The following is a 22620-nucleotide window of genomic DNA, read 5'->3' as shown; positions in this document are numbered from 1 at the left end:
TATAATTAACATTAATAACTTAAAAATAACATTTATGCTACATTATTTACACATGAACTTACCTTGGTACCAAAATATAAAGATTTTTCAATTTAGTCCACAATCTTTTCTTTTCCTCGATCACGACTTGAATCTCGTTTTTCTTGATCTATAATACCAAATTAATCTTATTTAATACATACATTTATCAAAACAGCATTTAATACGAACTTTAAAAACAATTACACTTTTGCCCCTAAACTTTTGCATAATTACACTTTTGCCCCTAAACTTTTGCATAATTACACTTTTGCCCCTAGGCTCAGGAATTAAACTTTATTCCTTATTCTTATGTTTTATAACATGCTGATCACTTTTCCCTTCTATGGAAACATCAAATTCTCTCTCTAACATATACTTGTGACTATTAGGTATTTTTGCCAATTAAGCCCTTTTACTCGTTTTCACTAAAAACCGAGTAGCACAAGTTGTCTAACATAATTTAAAACCCCATATTCTATCATAAAACATCAAAATACACAAATTTCACCTATGGGTATTTTTCCAAATATAAACCCTAGGTTGAATTATTGCTAGCATAAGCTTAATCGAGCTTCCGGGATTCCAAAAACGTAAAGAACATTAAAAACAGGGCTTGGAATCACTTACTATGGAGCTTGGAAGCTTGAAACAAACCCTAGCTATGGAGAACCCTTGAAATTTTGGCCTAATGAAGAAGATGGACAAAAATTGGCTTTTAATTTTGTTTTTAATTCATTTTAATAACTAAATGACCAAAATACCCTTACTACTAAACTTTCCAAAAATTCCTTCCATGTCCTAATTTTGTCCATGAACTTAAAATTGGTCAAATTGCTATTTAAGACCTCCTCATTAATATTCCAAAACAATTTCATACTAAAAACTTCTAGAATGCAAGTTTTGCAACTTATTCGATTTAGTCCGTACTTTCAATTTAAGCACTTTAGGCATAGAATTTCATCACGAAATTTTCACACAATCATGCAATCATATCATAAACATCAAAATCATTGTAAAATAATTATTTCTATCTCGGATTTGTGGTCACGAAACCACTATTCCGATTAAGCCCTAATTCAGGATATTACATTGCTCCTCTACCGTCTTCTTCAAATATCTAAGTTTCGACCTTTTTATGTGAATAGTAAATATAAATTTTCAAAAACCTAAAAAAAATTAAATTTAAAAATATTTATATCCGATACTTACGTCAAAATCCAAATAATAAAAACTTATAATGTCGCAACATTGTAATGAACCAAACTTTTATGGGTTTAAGTTGAAGTTGAATCCATAGCAAATAATTATTTGAACTAAAGTGATTTTTACTAGTAAAACATATTATATAATGTTGAGGGGATTCAACTTTCTTATTGGAAAAAGTTTTTTAAGTGTTATCTTTTAGCAATAGATTTAGATCTTGAAGTATTGTTTTTAAGGTGTTTCCTAACTTCGAGGAACGTTTAAAGTTAAGTAATACAATGTTATTATCATTTGATCTTATTAGAATTTTGTAGCGACGTAAAAATTTTAGTTTGGATTCGGGTCGCTAAATTGTGGCGATTTAGAAAATTGGAAGTTGAAATTTGGCTTTAGAATGAACCAGGAGTCGCCACCGATCCTTTTTCTAGGTGTGATCGGACACCTATTAGATTTTTTTTTTTAAAAACGAGGAAAAGGCCGAGTTGAGGTCTACGTTAAAAATCAGAGAAAAATTAGGGTTCGAGTCGATTCTGCGAGGAAGGTATTAGCACCTCGCGACGCCCAAAATTGGTATCTCATAAACAAGTGTTGTCTTGATTTTCAAAATATGAGTTCAAAGTAATATTCAATCGTGATCCGATTCAAAACACGAAAACTTTCAATTTTTGATTTCCCTTTTTTTGAGAAGGGTATACCGATTAAACACGAACCGACAAATTCCACTCAACATAGCAATGGAACCGTCGACTTGGTATTAAACCGATATGTTGCCTTTGATTATCGAAATTAATTTAGAAACAAAAACGTGTAAGACAAAACGAATACAGAAATAAATAAACAAATGAAAGGACTAGGTATACATATTTAAGCAAATGACAAACATCACAAAAAATATTAAAACAATAACCGCGCATGCAAGATTAATTATGACAATAATATTGAAAACGAAAAAACATTGAATATACATATGTAAAAGTGACATTACGAATATATACGTAAAAATAGGGATGAAAAGATTTACATAATAATATTAATATGTGTACATGACGTATATATATACATATAATAAAGTACATGTATTGATAATATATATGATAAGAATAAAATAAATGTAATAATATACATATAAAATATAAAATCTAGTTAAGACTATGGAAAATATATAAAACGACGTATGATTTAAAAGATAACATTGAAAATATATATATACACAATGTAGAATCAGAATATATTTATATATATACATGTAATACATATTAAAAGAATACATATAATATACACGTACTTCAAAATAATGTTAAAAGAGTAACTATTAATTATATTGCATGAAATATACATATACATTAGAAATGATAACGACATAGAATGAACTTACTAGTACATTACATGGATATGTTCGACGTGGGTATAAATAAACGGGACATTAGAAATACTCAATATGTATGGTGTTCAAAATATATACATAATGTGAAGTTAAAAATAATGTAAAGTAAAGTAGTTAAAATATATGTACATATTTATATGATAATATGTGAAATGTAATATAGCTTGAAAAATATATATGACGTATAAAAATACAATAAAAATATACATATTGGAAATATATATATATATATACATAATATAACACTCAAATATTTATATGATACATACATGTTAAAAGATAATAAAAAACTATCGACAATGCTTCCCCAAATATATACAGTATATATTTAAATGCACATGGTTATATTGAGAACACGTGTTCTTTAATATTATGTGGAATAATGTATAGAATACAATATTAAAATATTTACATAATACACATATTAAAAATAACTAATAATAATATTCCATAAATATATATAGAACACATACGCATATCTGTACATAACACAATATACACCACTACATATATTAAATATAGTAAATATAATAAGAATATAAAGATTATAATTAATAATAATAATTAACAGAAAATAAGAAACAAATAATTTGAAAATAAAACCGTAATCTAGCAAAAAAGACTAAATCGAGCTCAAAACAGAATTTTAGGGCGAAATTCGAAATAAAATAAGCCACGGGACCGAATTGAAACGCGCATGAAACATGGGGGGACTGAAACAACAATATATCCGCTCTATCAAAACGCAGCGCATCAATAGGGATTAGATCACAAATCAGTTTAAATTTTAGGGTCGATTTGTAAATAAATATAAACCTGATTCAAACAACAAAAAATGCGGAAGGACCGATTGCACAAATATCCCATTGAGTTAAAAACACGAGGATCCTGAGGCGGGTTCGGTCGAATCGGTCGGGCCAAGTAAAAGCGGCGTCGTTTTGTTCATTAAAACCGGGGTCCAAAGCGGTGCGTTTGACCCCTATAAAAGTCAAAAATTTTAAAAAATCATTTGAGTTAGGGAGAAAGAAAAAAAAGGAGAAAAGGGAGAGAAGGAGAGGGGAGCCGGAGCGATTTCCGCCAAGGGGAGGGCTCGGTCCGATCACGGACTGCTTCTTGGCCGTTGCCTGCCGCACCGCATGTGATGGCGGAAAAATAATTTTTATTTTTTATTTCTCTTTTTTGCTTTTATTTCTTTATGTTTATTTGTAAATGTTTATGTATTTGTGGTGAAAAAATAGACTTAAAACAGTTATTGAAATGAAGAACTACTTTCGGTTTTACTCACTTTTGAATCTTGATCTTTTGTATTCTACTTTGCTTGGATGTTATTTTGTGTTCAAACTCTAATTAGGTGCTATTTTTTGCTCTACAATCGAACCTTTCATCGTTTTTTATTTTTCAAAAAAAACCGAACCCATTACATTAGTTCTCTCTCGGCTTTATAGCCGATTACATGTGATTCCTTGCTCTCTTGCTTATTTTATTTTCGCTTGCATGCTTCTTCGTTCCTTTCCTGTCCTCTTTTGTTTATGTACAGTGTAGAGGTGCAGTGATGGGAATGTCGACAAGTATGGGCGTGGTGGCCAAGGTTAGGCGTCTTTGGTGGGGTTCGGTCTTTGGTCGGCGCAAGTGGGGGCTAGGTTTAGGTTCATGGGCCATTCGGGTTTGGGTGGTGTTATGGGTTTAGGTTAGTTGGGGTTATTGGGTTTCGTGTATTGGGTTTTGGGTTTGTAAGGGTTTGGGGGTTATTGAATGGGTTTAGTTAGGTTTAATGGGCTTAGGTGGGTCTAATATTGTTGTTTGGGTTAGCTAAGTCCTATTGTAATGTATTTGGGCCTGAGTCTCATAAACGGCCCAAAATTGGCCTATAACAAATTTAAACCCAAGTCTTTAAAGAGCCCTAAAAGAAAAGTAACAAATGATAAAAATATTTTCATTATTTTGAGTAGACAAAATCCCAAAGTTAAAATCAAACATAAACAATACTCAAACAATTAAAATACCAAATTCACTGCTCAAAAAAGAGAATCAATTTCCCCTCACCATATAAAAATGCGAGTCAATGGATCAAAACAAAATGCAAGTGTCATCCAGTTGATTTATACAGTTTCAATAATTTGAGTTTTAGCTTCTTTTTTTATTACAACTTACAAGAAAGAAAATAAAGTAGATACACCTGATCGCTTTCATTAATAACTTTTCGAAAACTAAGATACAAAAGCATACGTAAACCATAAAAGATAGCCCATAATTCAGTATCAAGGACAAAGCACGATCCATTCCTTCTATAATAGCCCCAAAGCCATTGCCAATTAGCATTATGTTCTTCAGATTCTACTTGTTTTTTTATTGAAAAAATAGACTTTCTATTTTCATTGCATGTTATTTTATGATGCATGTAATTAACCATCCAAAATTAACTAATTACTTTATTTTGTGCATACTAGATTTTATAGTACGTGGGTGCTAAATAATTTTACCTATTTATATTTTAAAATTATTAACGATCCGAAATTAATAAATTGTATATTATTATTCGATAATAACTTTTATAAATAAAAATAGTAAAAGATAAAATTATGACTAATATTACATAATTAACTTATTTTCTTTTTATTATTCATTTGCTTAATTAATTCTTTTTATAAGATGATAAGATGAGAAATACTTTTCTATACCAAATGTTATTTCTTTTAGGAATTTGAATAAATTAAAAATGAAATTTTATTTTATTTAATGGATAGTTCTCAATAACAAAAAGTTTAAATATTTAGATTTTTTTTTTTAATATGTATGTTTAGAATTGGATCGACAGTGAAACTGATCAGGCCACTGATTTTGTTGGTCTGAATGGTTCAATTAAAAAATCATTAAAAATTTATAATAAAAAAAAAAAACCTGACCCAACCTATTTCTTAAATATTTCATGGTTAAACTAGTTTACTATTACATTTTAAATCGATACCCCAATCGATACTTGATCTAGTCTAGTTCAGTTCAAACAAACATCATTCATAAATACTTTATATTGGCAAATAAAGGCTACATTAAAGGGGAAAATAATTATCAATGTCAACTCAATTCAACATCCTTAAAATATGGCTTAAACTTTAAATTAATCACAAACTTAAAAAAAAGTCCTAATAGAATCTTTAAAGTATTAACATCATATCAATAAGGTCCTTCTATCAATTTAGCCATTAATTTACTCATTAAATGTTAAATCCGATTTGACATTGAGCATATTTAGAACACATAGGTCATATTTAAACAAGTTCATACTTACTATGTGGACAACTTAAATTTGACGTACTAAAATAATTCTCCTAAATTTTAATGAGTTTGCCTTTTTTAATACTTTATATCCAAATTGTTTATGTGGTCATGTACTTGTACTTAAAATTTGGATTCACATATTTTAAGTATGTTTAACATTATATTCAAGTTGGCATTTTAACACCAAAGTGATGTTAGGTTTAAGGAAACACTAGATTAACACAATACTGATACTTCGAAGTTTAAGGATTAATTTGGAATTTAGATTATAGTTCGGGGACTTTTATTGCAATAACTCTAGTTAACATAAAAAAATCTTTATCATGAAACTAGTTGATCACATGCCACGTGTAGGCCAGATACTTGAAAGAATATTAGAAAAGCCCTTTAAACTCAAAGCTAAGCCTAAGCTAAGCTACACCGCCGATTTATCGGCCATGTCGCCGGACCTATAAAGTTTATCCCGATTTTAGCCTTTCTCTCTCTAAAAACCCCTCTGCACCATTTCTCTTTCTCTCTTTGGCGATTTTTTTTTAAAAATTAATAAAATTGGGTTTAGCTTAAACATTTTAGCACTTCAGCTCCATCTCTCTGAAATAATAAAGAAGAAAATAGAGAGAATCCTAGATTTTTGGGCCTAGGGCCATTTGCGTCATTTCGCGAGAACGGAAGCGATTATTATCATCGACAAATAAAGGAGGGATAGATAAAAAGGGAAGATGTACAGAGGAGAGAGAGCGGCCGGTGGCTCTAAGGGAGAGGTGGGATCGGTGGATCGGAAGCGTATCAACGAGACGCTTGATAAGCAACTGGAGCGATCATCGCCGTCCACTTTGAGAGCGATCAACGGCAAAGATAAGTCTGCAAACGCCCATCTCATGGGGAAGCATCCACCTGATCATCATCGCGACTCTCGCTCCGCTTCTCTACCTAAAGCAAAGGCCTCCGAAGGTATATGCATAATCACATCTCCCTCTTTCAATAGTTAAATTAGGTACCATTTATTTTTTAAAGATGGATTTTTTTCCTTGTTTCGTATGAGAAATTACAAGAAATGGAGTATTTTTTCTTTATTTAAATTTGTTTCTAGGTTTGCACCATACAATTTGGACATTTTATGTTTTTCCTCCAAAGTTTCATTGTATTTGATATCTACTGAAATTAATCACGCTAAAAGATTTTGAAATTTATGTAATTGAGGTTGGATATAAATGAAATTGAGAGTTCTTATTGATATTAATATCGATGTGATTGGAAGACAAATTAGTGATTTGGTGCCATCATTTTAAAGAGAGTAATAAATGATAAGAAAGCTCAAAGATTTCTGTTGACATTCCCACAATGACACCTAACTTTCAACAGTGTGTGCTTTTCTATCTTTAAATTAAGAAAAGAAGCATACTTTCTTACACCAATGTTCTCTTTCGATTCTTCCGGTGCTTGGTGCCATAAGATTATATGTTATATTGGCCAGACCCTGTATTTGAATGGACAATTGTTGCTCAATATTTGTGTTTATACACTCAAATGAAGTGTCAGTACTGAAAGCAAGTTGGTTTTAGCTTTTCCTATTTTGCCATTTTTTTTGGAAGTGTTCAATTTCCAAAATCAAGTAATTTATGTTTTATAACCTCTTCATATACTGTTTTGTAAAATTATATTTCTATTTATTCATGACTATGAATCAAGTGGATTTCTTTTTATTGCAAAAGTATTGCAAGACTTGTGGTGTTTCTGTGATTCCCTTTACATTTTTGACTGCATTATCTAGTTTCTTTTTCTGAATCATGTTTTCTAAGTAAGGGTTGTTACATTTTTGGTGTTTGGTAACATTGGTTTCCTATTTCTCTTGTTATGGACATATGCTGATGTAAATTTTCATTGGATTGACTGCAGATGAATCTGAAGCAGACAGTGAAGAATCAGATGTCAGTGGTTCTGATGGGGATGACACATCTTGGATTTCGTGGTTTTGCAACCTACGTGGAAATGAATTCTTTTGTGAAGTCGATGATGACTACATTCAAGATGACTTTAACCTTTGTGGGCTAAGCAGTCAAGTTCCTTATTATGATTATGCACTTGATTTGATTTTGGACGTTGAATCCCATGGTAAGCTTGCAGTTCGTTTCTTCACATGTCAAATCATTCCTTCTTGTTCTTGGTGAAGTCTTTCTGTGCCATTGTTCTGTTATTAGTTTGAGAATTGAAAGTGTTAACATTTGTCTATTTATGTTCTTTGAAGCAGCTAGTTTTGTGATACAGTTTTATTCTAACTGTGTTAAATCAAATACAGTTTTCCTTTTCGTATTTGATATTCTTGATATAACACTTAAATTTAAGGGGAGCATGTTATTTATGTCATTTAGCAACGTGACAAGTGTCTATTTTATTTTTCTTGCAATGGGTAAATTTGTCTTGGGTTGAAATTGATAGGGGATATGTTTACAGAAGAGCAAAATGAATTAGTTGAATCTGCGGCAGAGATGCTTTATGGTTTGATTCATGCTCGATACATATTGACAAGCAAAGGAATGGCAGCTATGGTAAGATGTTTCCCAAGATATTCATTGTGATAGTTCCTTATTTTCTTATACATGTAAATTAGGCAGTTTATTACAATGGAATTTTTTAAACTTTTACAGCTAGACAAGTACAAGAACTATGATTTTGGAAGATGCCCTAGAGTTTACTGCTGCGGACAACCTTGTCTTCCTGTTGGTCAATCAGATATTCCTCGTGCAAGCACCGTAAAAATATACTGCCCTAGGTGTGAAGATATATACTACCCTCGGTCCAAGTATCAAGGCAGTATCCTTTTCGCCATTGAATTTGTCTGCTACTTTTTGTTGCATGCATTTGGTACGGAGATAACATGCATATCATGAATAGGCTTTCATTTCTACCACTCCCATGCATTTATGATATCCCTCTATCATTTTGGACATTTCCTTATTGTTCCTGCATTGGGTCTTAAGTTCCTTTTCTAGGAATCTTTTAAACTTCCATGAAGTAATGATATTATTAAATATTATTGGAAGGACCCCATATGGTGATAATGAGTTCATTAGGATATATGATCTATTGGAATAAATACAATCTTTAATAAATATGAAGTGGATATCACTCTTACATCGTAGTATGTGTCACATAAAGGGCCTGATACATCATCATGGGATCAGTGTTTCTATTTCCAAAATTTGTGCTAGGAATGTTGTGGTTGGAGTATTTAATGAAGTTACCTTTATTCTATCTAGACATTGATGGAGCCTATTTTGGGACCACATTCCCAAACCTGTTCCTGATGACACATGGGCACTTGAAGCCACAAAAGGCAACTCAAAGCTATGTTCCAAGAGTATTTGGGTACAAGATCCACAAGCCATAATGCTGGAACTAAAACATCCTTCATGACATTTTGCCTTCTAATCTGGAAGTAATGGTTTTGAAAGATGAGGGATAGTTGAGTAGTCTTTCATAATCAAGTTTACTGTCCTTTTTTGTATGTTCTAAGATCTAAATGGATTACCACAAGGCTTGTTTACAAATAGCAAGTGTTTAATTCTTAATTCAGAAGAGCCTTTCATGTGATTATATTCATTTGAATTGATTCTAGGTAGAGTAACCATTAATACCGTCCGGCATCCGTTGTACTTTATCGATTGATTTATCAGTGTTTTCTCTGTGTATTTCCTTGTACTTAAAATGTCTGTTATATGGTATCAGCATTGACATAGTGGAACAATTTGCTAGGCTTTTTAGTTCATACATTTCTTTGCACGTACACGCGATAGGAAGAGATCAATGTGGCTCATGGGCTCTTAATTCAAACAGCTGTATTTCAAAGTTTTAAACCCCTCAACTCTTTTTTTTTTAACTCAACCCTCTGCTTACAAGTGATTCGACTTCTGAAGCATATTTTGGACAAAAGGATGTCTTGTTTTTTTGTTTTTTTTTTTTGTCATAATCGTGTGCGAAGTATTATGTATTATATAAGTTTGAGTTAATAAGTAGTTTAGCCCTTCGAATTTATCCAAAAGTTGGTACCTGAATTTTTTTCAGTCACTCAGGTTAGTCACACTAACATTACTAGTTTGTGCTAATGTGGCATTGGTTACCAATCTTATAATGATATGTGTATCTCTTATATGGCACATAACGGATGTAAATTTAAAAATTTAAGTCTTTTAAAAAATATAATTTTTAGATAAATTTAGGTACTAATTAGGTATTTTTTGGACAAGTTTAGCGGATAAGTTACATCTTAACCCTTAAAAAATAAATGCTATTATCAAATTGGGGTAATGTGAGACGGAATACAAATTCAGGTACCAATTAGGTATTAAAAAAAATTCAGATACTAATTAGGTATTTTTAGACAAGTTCAAGGGGTAAATTGCATATTAACCTATAAAATTTGATGGTTGGATAAAGTAAACTATCAGTTTTCAATTTAACAATAAAATCATAATAATTAAATAATAAATTAAAAATAAAAATTATAAACTAATTTAATGGTCAAATTTTTGTTTAAATTTTTTTAGTGTTCGTCCAACTTTTTTCCAGATTGGTATATTGACCAATTTTTATCTTTATCAGTCCTATCTACTCCAACAAGACTAATAAATAATGTCCAAAGATGGATGGATACAATGATCTCAAAGTATTAATCCAATAAGAAGAAAATTAGAAGACATTAAGGTTTTATTTCTCATTATTTTTCAGAAGTGATTTTAGAATCAAAATTGCTTTTGGAACTGTAAATAATATTAAACAAATAATTTTGCAATAAAAATGTTTTTGAACCCAAAAGTGAACAATTTTTAGTTTCAGTTTTGGAAAAAACACTTTTAAAACTAAATGATTTATTTAACCCTTATTTATAATCTATTATATTTTATCTTATATATATTGAGTACATAATTATTTTTTATTTAATTTATTTTAAATATATAACATTATATACTTAAATTTATAATAATTACATTTTAATAATATTTAAAATATAAATTATATGTTCAAATTAAATTTTACAAATAACTAATATTGATTGTTTATAAATATTTAAAATTTATATTTCATATATTGAAATATAAATAACAATTACAATAAATCATTTTTATACTCTTACTAAAATATAATAATATTAATGAATTTAAAAATATTTAAATAAATATTTTTACTTCATAATATCAAATCTAAAATAAATATTTTATTTTTCAAAAATACGTTTTAACAACAACACTAAAATTTAACTTTTAAATCAATAGGAAGGAACTGATTTTCGAAGAACTTCAATTACTCCTCCACTCCCAACTGTATTTCGATGAACAACATTGGGATTGTGAAGGTTCTGAGAACATCCAAAGATATAAAATTAGCCCACTCAACCAAATCTGCAGTCCACATTACAGGCTCATTCCCATGGAATGCTTATAAAAGAACTTAACAGGTCCAAGCTAAAGACATACAGACACGAACTAACATGCAAATATCAAAGGTGGATGCAGCAAGCATTTGAGTGGGAAAAGATATTGGGCTTGGATGTCATTTTTTGCGATGAAAACTGATGGTAACAGTTCCATCAGCATTTTTGGTGGTGATTGGATTACTACTACGTCTCCTTTGCTCTTCCGTTTAACGTTTCTCATAATTTGAAACCCATGGCAACGGTGGTGGGTTCATTTCGAGAGTGGATTTTAATGAGAGGAATGTCCCCAGAAGAGGCTAATCCCAAGCCGATAGCATGATACTGGAATCTACAAGCCATTTGAGAATAAAGTGTGCCTTGAACAAGGCCTGAGTCCATCAGGGCTCAGGTGATATGGATTTGAACAGGAAGGCGGTGGACCAATTTTTCTCTCATGGACATGGTGAAATTGGGGAACAGAGTCAGGACCACTGCTCCAGAGTTGATCGTTGTTTCCACCATCCCCAAACAACCATGCTGATAATTTTTGTATCTAGAGTCAAGCAAGGCCATTCTAGTGGTCACAGGGAGCCCTCTTCTGTTAAGAAAAGTTAAAACCAGCTAAATGGCTCCGACACGAACATAGTTGTAGCTGAAGCCGAATAGTGGAAACTGATGTGGAATGTCGGGAGTGAAACATCTCTTGCTCACCGGATGTGGAAAAAACTGTGCGACTTAGATAGATTCTTTGGGCATTTTAGGAAGGCTAAGGCAAGTTTTAATAAATTAGAAAGAGGATGTTGAAGGCTTAGCTAAACCCTGGTAAAGATTAAGATCAGGAAGTAATATACCGTGGATATCCTCATTTGGAAAATGCTTGCATAGCAACTTGGAGGTTGTTGATTTTTTCAGAGACAGGGGAGGAATGTAGAAGAAATTTTTTGAACAATCAGAGGGTGAAGAGACTTCTGCACTTTGCAGTGCCATAGCTTTAATGGAACAAAACTGGATACCCGCTTCTGCCCGTAATGAACTACCTCCTATACCTTGGTTACAATGACGATGAGTTTAGAGAGCCCGCCTCCCCTATTCTTATACACAGTGTGACGCATACATCACACACAGAAGAGAATAAGGACAATCCTGCCGACCCAAAAACCATAAAGAAGCTAGCACTGGTAAAAGTTGACATAAAGTGATAGAAAGAAAGAGAACAAAATAAGTGCCGTACTTAACAAACGCATGTAAAAGCATCTATGCAGAAAAGATCACCCAAATTCATTTAACAGAAGTCATTCATTATTCAAAAAAAAGGGGCATAAGTTGTTCAAGCCAAAGTTCAATAGCTTATCTAGAGATCAACTCGGGTTGGAACTTTGTGATAGGCTCATCACTCCGTTCATGCTGGGGTCAGTTCTGGAATTCTGAAGAGATTTATGGAGGGTTCGGCCACTATTGCAGCATTCTCAAAACAATACAGTAACAAATAATATGAGCAAGACAAAGAATCAAGAATGCCATAATTTGATGTGAAAATAACAAGATAATGTCGAATGAAGCAAATAATTGAACTTAAATAAAGTTCTAAAACCAGACTCAGATAAAAAAATGAGAACACATAGCACGAACATCATTGTCAAAAAAAGGTCTCAATTAAGTCTCATAGCTAAAACATGCAAAACAACATCCTATGAAAGTAGAATATAAATCAATCACCAGTGGTGGCTCAGCTCTCAGTTTGCTCCCTCAGCCTCCTGATGGTACTCCTCACAGTCACAGCGCTAGCAGTGCTGTTAAATTAACAAATGCAGCAACCAGTAAATTACCTGGGCATCCAAATAAATGAAATTGAAGTATGAAGAGGTAAAAAAATGTATCTTTACTTCAAAGTATAAGCACCGCCTGCTTTGACTTTCCCGCAATCCTTGCATCCCCAGATACCGACAGCTTTTCTCTTCACCGCATACTGTTGGGAGCAGAGTTTATTAGAACAAATACATTCTACTCAAATAAAGAAGTGCAATAGATACAAAATTTTCTCCAAGTTTAAACAAAGAAATGCACCGAAAGGACAGGCAAAAAGCAAGGGCCTCAAAATATAGGATCAAATGGATAATGCACCAAAAGAAATGCACCAACCTTTCCACAGAACTCACAGAAGTACTTGCTGTGTTGACTAACCTCCATCTTCTTAATTTGCTTCCTCAAACTGGCACCATAACGAGTACCTTTATTACAAGGCAAAAAAAAAAGAGAGAGAGAAAGAAATCAGAAACTTTGGGAATTTTTAAAGAGGCAAGATCCCATTGTTATTTCAATTAACTGAAGAGTCTATTACAATGAATAAGAACAAGAAATGAATTCGGATAAATCTTATAATGGTGACAAGTTCCAGCAAAATCAAATCACAGAGCTACCAATTAGTACTGATCTTTCCTATTCCATGAATGCTTTCTACTTAGAAACTCTCTTTAACAAACCATAATAAAGTAAGACTTCAAAAATTTTGCCTACCATATTTTCCAACAATTCCAGCCTTCTTGGTTCTCTTTGTCTGCAACATCAGAGAAAGAAAGGAATTAACTAATTACAACAAAATAAAACAATTAACACAAATTCATCACCTATTGATTTCTTCCTATTTAATTCTCCACACAACCACAGTAAGGGGCTATAAACTAAAGCAATCCTAAATGATAGGATAGTTCAATTCCTAAGTGATTTACTAGCCAAATTTGACAATGAATCAAAATACATAAGTAAATATCAAAACAAGTGGCTGAAATTGAAACGGAAGTAACTTTATGAGTAATCAACAAAAGTTATTACCAAATTTTGTAATATAATAGCTCAAGTTCCAAGTGATTTCCTCCTACTTCTCCGTCAGAATATTAAATAACTTTTTCAAAAAAAAAAAATGAAAATATGAAGATAAAGCATGACGACATTGCTGAACCATTCAACCAACAACACAACCAGGACGCAATTTCTACTTAGCTAATAAAGGAGGTTTCATCATCTTTAACTTCTTTTTCTTCGTTAGCTGACCAACTACTTCAATGAACAACACTTTCTATGGACGGCATTTTCTCAAGAAACAAACATATCTACAGATATACACAGCTAAGAGAAAGAATCTTTTTTCCCAACTTAGGAAGTAGAGAAATACCATTGTTGTTTGATTGGGAGGATCTCTGACTGTCTGGTCGCTGAAGTGAGAAACGGCTCGTCGAGAGAATGCAACAAAATCAAAGAAAAATTTAGGGTTTTTCTTGCTCGGTTTTTATAGAAACTTGAAATCAACGGGAATTTTGAATTTTAGGCCCATTTCTCATTCTAATGTTAACGACAATAAGGCCCAAAGCGGTTTATCATTTCCTCTCCCATTTTTTGTGCTGACTTTTTTTCCTTTAAAAAAACACAATTTCTTGTATTATGATAAGAAATTAATTTTTATGATGTGGATTGAGTCTAGATTAGTATGGCTATTATTGTCAATAAAGAAGAACATAGATTCGAGTGTGTTGAAGCACGCTATTCTCCTATTTATGGGTTAAAAAAGGGGCTATGAATAATTCTAAACATTATGTAAATAAAAAAAAAACAGATATAATCAGAACTTTGGTATATATTAATACTAAATATCAAAGTTTGAACTTTGGTAACCAATATACATTTGATTGGAATGTAGGATTCTTTCCTTTATTTGAGAGAATGCAAGATAATTTAATATCATTTTTATTAAATTATTGTTTTTATAATTAATATATTTTTATATCTATTTTATGATTTATGAATACTAATTTTTTTTTAATTCGTGATCGTCTCTCCTAACAATATCGTCTTTAAAGTTCAAATTTGTATTCTTCTATTAGAAGTGCAATGTGACTTACCATTATCAAACTATTATAGTTAGTTGATTATGATAAAATAACACTAAGCTAAGTTAATAATATAAAAATGAGTTAATATAAAGTTTAATAATTTTAAATTTGGTTAAATTTCGCTATTAGTTCTTTTCCTATGTATAAGGTGTGGATTTAGTCATTATACTTTATTTCAGTCAATTTTAGTACTTGTATTTTTTGTATTTTCAAATTTCAGTCTTGACCCTAATGGTAGCACTTAAAACTATTTGGTTAAATTATGCTATTAGCCTTGATTTAATCTATATTCTTCAATTTGCCTATTCTTAATTCCTATACTTTTTGTTTTGAAATTTTTGCATTCACCAGAACAATAGTTATCCAATTAACTCACCTTTTTTAGAGCAATGTGTGGAAATGGTAAATTATACGTCATTACATATATGATAATATATTTGCCGCGTATTGTAAGACCCGAATTTTGCCCGGCCCATAAGGAAAGCAAAATCAAACACAAATTAAATAGTCCATCAAATTCGTTCGGTTTACAAGCCCAAAATTTTACAATGGCCCGATAGGCCCAAATTTTTAGGGTTTCAGAAACCCTAAGTTCCCCTTTTGCACAGCAGCCCCACGCCGCAACCCCCACGTCGGCACTCCACGCACGATCCCCGTGTGCCTCGCTCCATGTTTGCGCCCATACTCCATGCCCCTCGTTCTCCACAACTTCACGGCCTGTAAGTTGGACAAGGAAGCAGCAGAAACTGCTTGTATTTTGGCTATAAAGCCTTTGATTTTTAATGGTAAAGGGGTTTTTTTTTCTTTTTTTTTGAAATACAAAAGATACCAAAAAAGAGAGTAAAGAGCAGCCAAGAAAATATTCCTAAGGTGGTTATTTTATCATTTTCTTTTCCCGTTCTTTTCCTTGATTTTTATTTCCATTCAAATCCGAAAATACGAAATAAAAGGGGAAAGGGTGAGTACCTCTCGATTCGCTTCACAAGAGGGGTTCTCCAGCCCTCTGTTGGTCGTCACGGAGGCGAATGAAGGCTTGGTGTTGGCCTTGTTTGCGGCTGGAAGAAAGAGGACAGTGGGGAGAAGAAAGAGTTTAGGGTTTTTTAGAAAAAAGAAATTAAAGTTAAAGTTTTTTTAACAAAAAAAAAAGACTTTAAAACTAGCTTTTGTTTTTAATAATAAAATAAATGGTTGTTAAAAGCAGTAGCATTTTGGAAAGGCCCGTGTGTTGACCCAATTCACAGGCTGAGTCCACACACTTTCATTTTAAAGGGGAAATTTGCGCTTCCAGTCCTTCCCATTCGCGCCAGTTTTGAATTAACTCCTATTTGCACCTTATTTATTTTATTAAATTTTTCCTATAATTTACACGTTGATTGTGATCTGGTCCACGCCCAGGTGCTGAGTTTTGGAGATTTGGGTCATTTTCGTTTTTGGTCCTTGAGAATTTGTGCCAATTGAATTGTGGTCCCTAGTTTTAATTTGATGTTCTATTTATTCATTAATTATCTCTTTAAGTTTGGTTTATTTCAATTAAGTTCTTTTTACATGTATAATTCATTATTTCTTAAATTTATTTGGAACTCAACTTTTAAAAATTTATTTTAATATACTTTTTAGGTTACCTAAATAATTTTCTACTCTATTTTTATTTGTTTAAATTATAAAATATTATTGTAAAATTCTATATTATGTAGTGTTGTTTTAAAATTCTTGTATAATATTTAGTTAAAATACCTTTATATATTATTATTATACATATATATAATTTATGATAAAATTATCTTTATTCCATGTACATTATTGTTCTCGTATTATTTTATGTAAGTATTTTCTTAAATTTTATATATATATATATATATATTTAAATTTATTTATGTATAATTTGGTTCTCTTTAAAGGATTTTTGTATATTTTATTTATTTTAGTATCTTGGTATATATCATTTACACTTTTTTTCCCATTTTCATATATACATCATTAGTTAAATTAACTTGTCTATGTTTTGTATTATTTATTTTGAATTTCTTCTTACATAACATATATATATATATATATATATATTAATAATTATTCATATATTGTCAGTTTTATATGCATATAAGTTATTTGAATTTTTGCTTGTATTATTTCTTTGCATATATTTAATAATCTTTAAATATCATTAACTCCTAGTTCTTGTGTTGTCTTGCATATCATGTGCCGTCATTCGCTTTCATATCGTTTTCACATGTTATTGTTCATACATATAACTATTTTTTTCCCTTGTAATTGCATTATGTTTTCAATTCTCGTGTTTACTCAATATCGATTGTTTTTATCCTCAAGCAAACAAGTAGTTTTAATTCGTTGTTGCAACTATCAATTTTTTTAAAAAAAACTTCTAAAATAAGGCAATGTTCTATGTTTAGAAATTCGAGAAATCGTGCCATAACGTGTTGGGTTTCGCTTTTTTCGTTGGTCCAAATAATTGAATACCCTTCTTGTTGCGTTTTGGAAATCATGAAGTGATCTCAGTTTTTGGAGGCTTAAAATATCGTGTCTTAACGTGCTGGATGTGATATTTTATTTCTTTGAAACGAGTGAATCTTGAAATCTAGTTCGAGTTGTGCACACACTTTTAAGGGGATCGTATTTCAATGTTTTTTTTTTAATTTTCAACATTAGGACATAAATTAATCAGTTAGGTCAATTTTGGGCGTTATGAGGGTGCTAATCCTTCTTCGTATGTAACCGACTCCCGAACCCATTTCTTGATTTTCATTGGGCCAAAATCTATATTTTAATAAAATGATTTATTAGGTGATCCGATCACACCTAAACCAAAAAAAGATTGGTGGCGACTCCAAACTTTAGTTTTTAAAGTCGATCTCGATTTTTCAAAATAAAAAGAGTTTTGACACGTATAATTTTATAAATAATATAATTTAATAAATTTAGCAATTACCCAAAATTAAATTTCCATAATTGAAAAACTTGAGGAAAAAATTATCAAATTAAAATAAAAGAATCAAAATCAAAACTTATACACAATATAAAGATTAATAGTAGTATTTCGCCATACTTAAAAATCACTGAACTTTGTCACCGAACTAATTATTATTTGTTAAATGTTCTGCTTCATTCAGTTTATGTGTGGTTTGGCTCGGACCTCGGTTTGACATTGTTCTTGTGTTGCAGACATCAAAGCAATAGAACAAACAAAAGATACATCTCTCTGATGGGCCTAATGAAGGCTTTGGGGAAGAAACTGTCTTGCGAGCTTCGTGTAGGTAAGTATATATACTAATATGATTTTAGCTGATTGAGTTATACTCAAGTTCAAGTCAAATTTTCGTGTAAAAATACTGTCACTTATAGCCACATAGGTACACTTCCTTCCTCACTAATCGGTGTTCTCTTCTGGCATCAACAATACATTGATGAACTAACTTGCTTGCAACTAATATTGTATCTTTTAGTTAAATTTTTACTTTTAGGTGTGGACATAACAATTTTTTCGTGATTTTAAAAAACCTCGAGAATTAACTTGAGTTACAGGCATAATTTTAATTGTATTAACGATATCTTTTGGTGTAATAAATTACTCCTTACCTCTGGATCAAATTAATTATTGAGCAATAAAAATTGTAACAGGTATTCCGAAAATTATTCTGATAATAAGATTATCTCTGGTAAAGTTACCGTGTGAAAGTGTTAGTACGACACAATTTATCCTTTTTACTGATATATTTATGTTAAAACATTTTTTAATATTAGGTAAATAAAATATTTCTAGTCAAATATAAAACATAGCTATATTGTAACTAATAATTTATCTTAATTGGGGAGGAACAACCTAAACCCATATAATTTAGAGTTATTATCTTATGGTAGGTATAAAAATTAGTTGAAGATGATAGTAAGAAAATGAAAATGAATTTTATTCAAACAACATGAATTCCTTTTTATATGAAAATGACAGTAGACCACCTACCACAATTTAAATGAAAATGCCACAATGACACAATCAATGGGTCAAATCTCATATATGATAACTATAAACCAGCATCCATAATCATTTGCCAACATTCTTCAGTGTGATCATGATCAAAATATTACGCTAGGATACACCACAAATTTAACAGCTTAATAAACACGAAAAAGAAATAAGATCAATGGTTGAAGACAGTCCCATAAAAAAGTAGAAAATTGTTTTAGTAGCAATCGCCTCTAAATGTTAAAGTAGTCAGAAAATGTGAAAGAAATTAATAAAGAACTAAGGAAGTGAAATCTTCACGTTTGACATAGTTGCGTCAGCCGTGTTGAAATGAATGAAAAAGGTATGCGGCATATTGTTGAAAATTATAATCATATCCTACTTTCCTAACCACAAAATAAATGGAAACTTGGATGTTGTTTTCTTTGGTTTTGGGACACTGTTCCTTTCAAACAACATCAACAATGTAAACAAGCACGAAGATGGTCCACATGTTTTTAATTGTTACTGAATGCTAATTAATAAGTCCATACAACATTTACGAAGAAACCAAACAAAACGCGGTATAGAGTAGGATTATTTTATTACTAGCGCCACCTTTTTCCATTTTAGAAATGTCAAAACAGTAGTGCTTTAGAACATTAGCGTATTTTTCTTGAGTGGGTCTTCCTATATTTCTTGATCCCATCTTCTCTCATGTCATTCATATATTTTTCTCATCTATCCTCAGTCGGTAAAGGAGGATTCAGGTGTATATTTGTCCGGATGGGGTTTCTTTTTACTGTTTCTTGTCTGGTTTTCACTTTTCATTGATTGTTTCTACCCTTTGTTGTATTAAAATTCCATCTCTTTATCTTCATTTGTTATATATTTTGCTTTTTCTTCTCCATTTTCCACTCCTAGGCACCAAGACTTTTCTGGGTCCATTTTCTTTCTCTGTTTTCTTCATACGTTTACTCGTTCCTCGTTCAAAATTCAGTTTTTCTCCTTGGGTTCATAAGTTAAATGTGAAGGAAAGGTTGCAACTTGATAGAACAAATTTGAGGGTAGCAGGAAAATTTTTTGATTTTGATAAAAACTTAGACATGAAGTGTTTTTCTATCTTCATCAAGGACAAATCAAAGAAGAAGAAAAGAGAATCAAGAACTGCTCCTGAACTGAGAAACCAAAGTAAATCGGATAATTCAGCCCTGAGTCAGACTCGGACATCATCAAGGTCTTTGCCATCTCCAAGGAGCATACCAGAGCTGTACAAAGAAAAAGAGCATAATTTGAGAGTTTTCTCTTTACAAGAGTTGAGGGATGCCACACATGGTTTCAACAAGTTGTTAAAGATCGGTGAGGGTGGTTTTGGGGGTGTTTATAAGGGAAGTATTACTCCTCCAAATGGTCGAGGTGATCCTATAGTTGTTGCTATCAAGAAGCTCAACACTCAGGGTTTACAGGTACTAGCTGCAAAATCATTTTCTTCCTTTAAATTTGTCTGAAAATTCAGCACTGTAAGGGTGGTCTGAAAATTGAACGTGAATAATGACAATAAATCATAAAAAGGGGAGAAAATAGAACACAGAATTTTAATAGGAATTTGGTTCACACAACTCTTGACTTACACCTCTAAGTCTAGTGAATAAGTACTGTTCATGTGCTGTAAGGCTGATTGCAACATTGATTGGACCATGATACTAATAATAATCTTGTAATGATCCAAAATATTTTGATCTCAGACAAAGATACCATCAGCCATTCTTGCTTTGGACCATGAGATGTTTCTCTGTCTGTTTGTCTGTCTAGTAGCTTCCAATATCACTTTATTTTGAGAATCGTTTCTGTTTCTTATGGTATTTTGGAGTAACCACATGTAGGGTCATAAGGAATGGCTTGCGGAGGTTCAATTTCTCGGAGTCGTTAACCATCCAAACCTGGTAAAACTTTTAGGATATTGTTCGGTAGACGGGGAAAGAGGGATTCATAGGTTGCTGGTGTACGAATACATGCCTAACCGGAGCTTAGAAGATCATCTTTTTAAGAGGACACCAACTTTACCTTGGAAAACAAGGTTAGAGATTATGCTTGGTGCAGCACAAGGCTTGGCTTATCTACATGAGGGATTGGAAGTCAAGGTACATCCCTCTTTTATTCATATCACTTCATTAACTATGGTTATCTCTGATCTGCCTTTTGGCTATTTGTAAAGGTGATATATCGAGATTTCAAGTCCTCGAATGTGCTCTTGGATGAAAGTTTTAAGCCAAAGCTCTCAGACTTTGGGCTTGCAAGGGAAGGGCCAACGGATGATCGTACTCACGTATCCACTGCGGTAAGTAGATACTGAATTCGGACTCAATTCAATGTCTGCAAAGCATCTTCATTGCATCCTTCTTGGTTGGCTCCACTGTTTCGCTTTTCACTGACTGTCAATATCTTTTTAAGTGGTGCATTAGTAGCACTAACATAGCTCTTTAGCGCATTAGGCACTCATTATCACTAGGATACTAAATAAATGGTTTGTTTTCTTTTGTTAAAGGTGGTCGGAACATACGGATATGCTGCCCCAGAATATGTGAAAACAGGCCATCTCACAATTCAAAGTGATATATGGACTTTTGGGGTGGTACTTTATGAGATCCTCACAGGGAGGCGAGCAGTGGAAAGGAACCGGCCACCATTGGAGCAGAAGCTGTTAGATTGGGTGAAAGAGTTCCCTCCTGATAGTAAAAAGTTCAGGTTGCTAATAGACCCTCGACTTGGTAACAGTTACTCTTCGACTGCAGCTCAAAAGGTAGGAAAGTTGGCTAATAGCTGCCTAAACAAAAATGCCAAGGAAAGACCAACAATGAGCGAAGTGGTAGAGAGCTTGAAGCAAGCAATACAAGAATCGGGAGGAAGCTCTTCAGCCAACAAGGCTCCTCCTCTTACACCCTCATCGAGAAACGGGGGGAAATAAACGTACTTCTGATCTGATGTTTTAGCAGATAACCAATCAAGAAAGCATATATTAGCGACTAAGATGTCTTTTGCTTTTGTTTCACTGGTTTGAACTATGAATCCGTGGATATTTCACTTTGAATGAGAGCCCTTTTCTTCATTAAGGTATTGGCCATTTGAAGAAATTTTTTAGCATAATGTATGCTTGTAAATTATAGCAGCCATTATAAATTGTTATGCATTAAATTGATATTTAAATTTCTTTGTTGATCAAAAAGGCGGTGTTTGCTGATATCTTTTTTGTTGGTTGGATTCTCCGTTGGTAAGAAAAAAAAAAAAAAAAAAAGGGCTTTTATCCAACATTTCGGGCGGCGGCCACTACGGTATTAATTTAGAAAATTATTTTAGGAAATGATCATTGCTCAATTTATTATGGTCAGTCAATTAAAGTAAAAAATGTTTTTTAATATTTAAATATTTAATATTATAATTTTTTATTTTTTAAAATTTAAATTTAATGTTTTTATTTTAATAAATTTAA

The 22620-nt window shown here is 32.0% G+C and overlaps 3 protein-coding genes and 1 long non-coding RNA gene across 8 annotated transcripts; 2 read left to right on the top strand and 2 right to left on the bottom strand.

Moving 5' to 3' along the window:
• The first annotated feature begins 6228 nt into the window (after positions 1–6228).
• LOC108479931 (casein kinase II subunit beta-1) lies at positions 6229–9629 on the top strand. 5 transcript variants are annotated; one of them, XM_017782790.2, is made up of 5 exons: positions 6229–6835; positions 7781–7996; positions 8336–8430; positions 8530–8746; positions 9142–9629. In XM_017782790.2, the coding sequence occupies exons 1-5, from the start codon at positions 6604–6606 to the stop codon at positions 9270–9272; spliced, it is 891 nt and encodes a 296-aa protein (XP_017638279.1). In that variant the 5' UTR covers positions 6229–6603; the 3' UTR covers positions 9273–9629. The 5 variants fall into 5 exon arrangements, with proteins under 5 accessions (XP_017638279.1, XP_017638278.1, XP_017638281.1 ...); XM_017782789.2 differs by having other exon boundaries at positions 8321–8430; XM_017782792.2 differs by having other exon boundaries at positions 6230–6835; positions 8321–8430; positions 8530–8692.
• A 3157-nt stretch (positions 9630–12786) lies between these two features.
• Positions 12787–14578, bottom strand: LOC108477056 (60S ribosomal protein L37a). The gene is made up of 5 exons (XM_017779483.2): positions 14464–14578; positions 13809–13848; positions 13434–13522; positions 13178–13260; positions 12787–13084 (listed from the first exon to the last, which is right to left on the bottom strand). The coding sequence occupies exons 1-5, from the start codon at positions 14464–14466 to the stop codon at positions 13021–13023; spliced, it is 279 nt and encodes a 92-aa protein (XP_017634972.1). The 5' UTR covers positions 14467–14578; the 3' UTR covers positions 12787–13020.
• A 1191-nt stretch (positions 14579–15769) lies between these two features.
• On the bottom strand, positions 15770–16404 carry LOC108478218 (uncharacterized). The gene is made up of 2 exons (XR_001870280.2): positions 16145–16404; positions 15770–15895 (listed from the first exon to the last, which is right to left on the bottom strand). It is a non-coding gene; the product is annotated as an uncharacterized LOC108478218 (long non-coding RNA).
• A 3304-nt stretch (positions 16405–19708) lies between these two features.
• LOC108477195 (probable serine/threonine-protein kinase PBL19) lies at positions 19709–22356 on the top strand. The gene is made up of 4 exons (XM_017779666.2): positions 19709–20599; positions 21017–21274; positions 21349–21471; positions 21679–22356. The coding sequence occupies exons 1-4, from the start codon at positions 20240–20242 to the stop codon at positions 22096–22098; spliced, it is 1161 nt and encodes a 386-aa protein (XP_017635155.1). The 5' UTR covers positions 19709–20239; the 3' UTR covers positions 22099–22356.
• The last annotated feature ends 264 nt before the right edge of the window (positions 22357–22620 follow it).

The sequence above is a fragment of the Gossypium arboreum genome, chromosome 12 (assembly GCF_025698485.1).
Source record: "Gossypium arboreum isolate Shixiya-1 chromosome 12, ASM2569848v2, whole genome shotgun sequence".
Lineage (NCBI taxonomy): Eukaryota > Viridiplantae > Streptophyta > Magnoliopsida > Malvales > Malvaceae > Gossypium > Gossypium arboreum.
The sequence above is the reverse complement of the archived record's forward strand: the minus strand, read 5'-3'. Positions and strand labels throughout refer to the sequence as shown.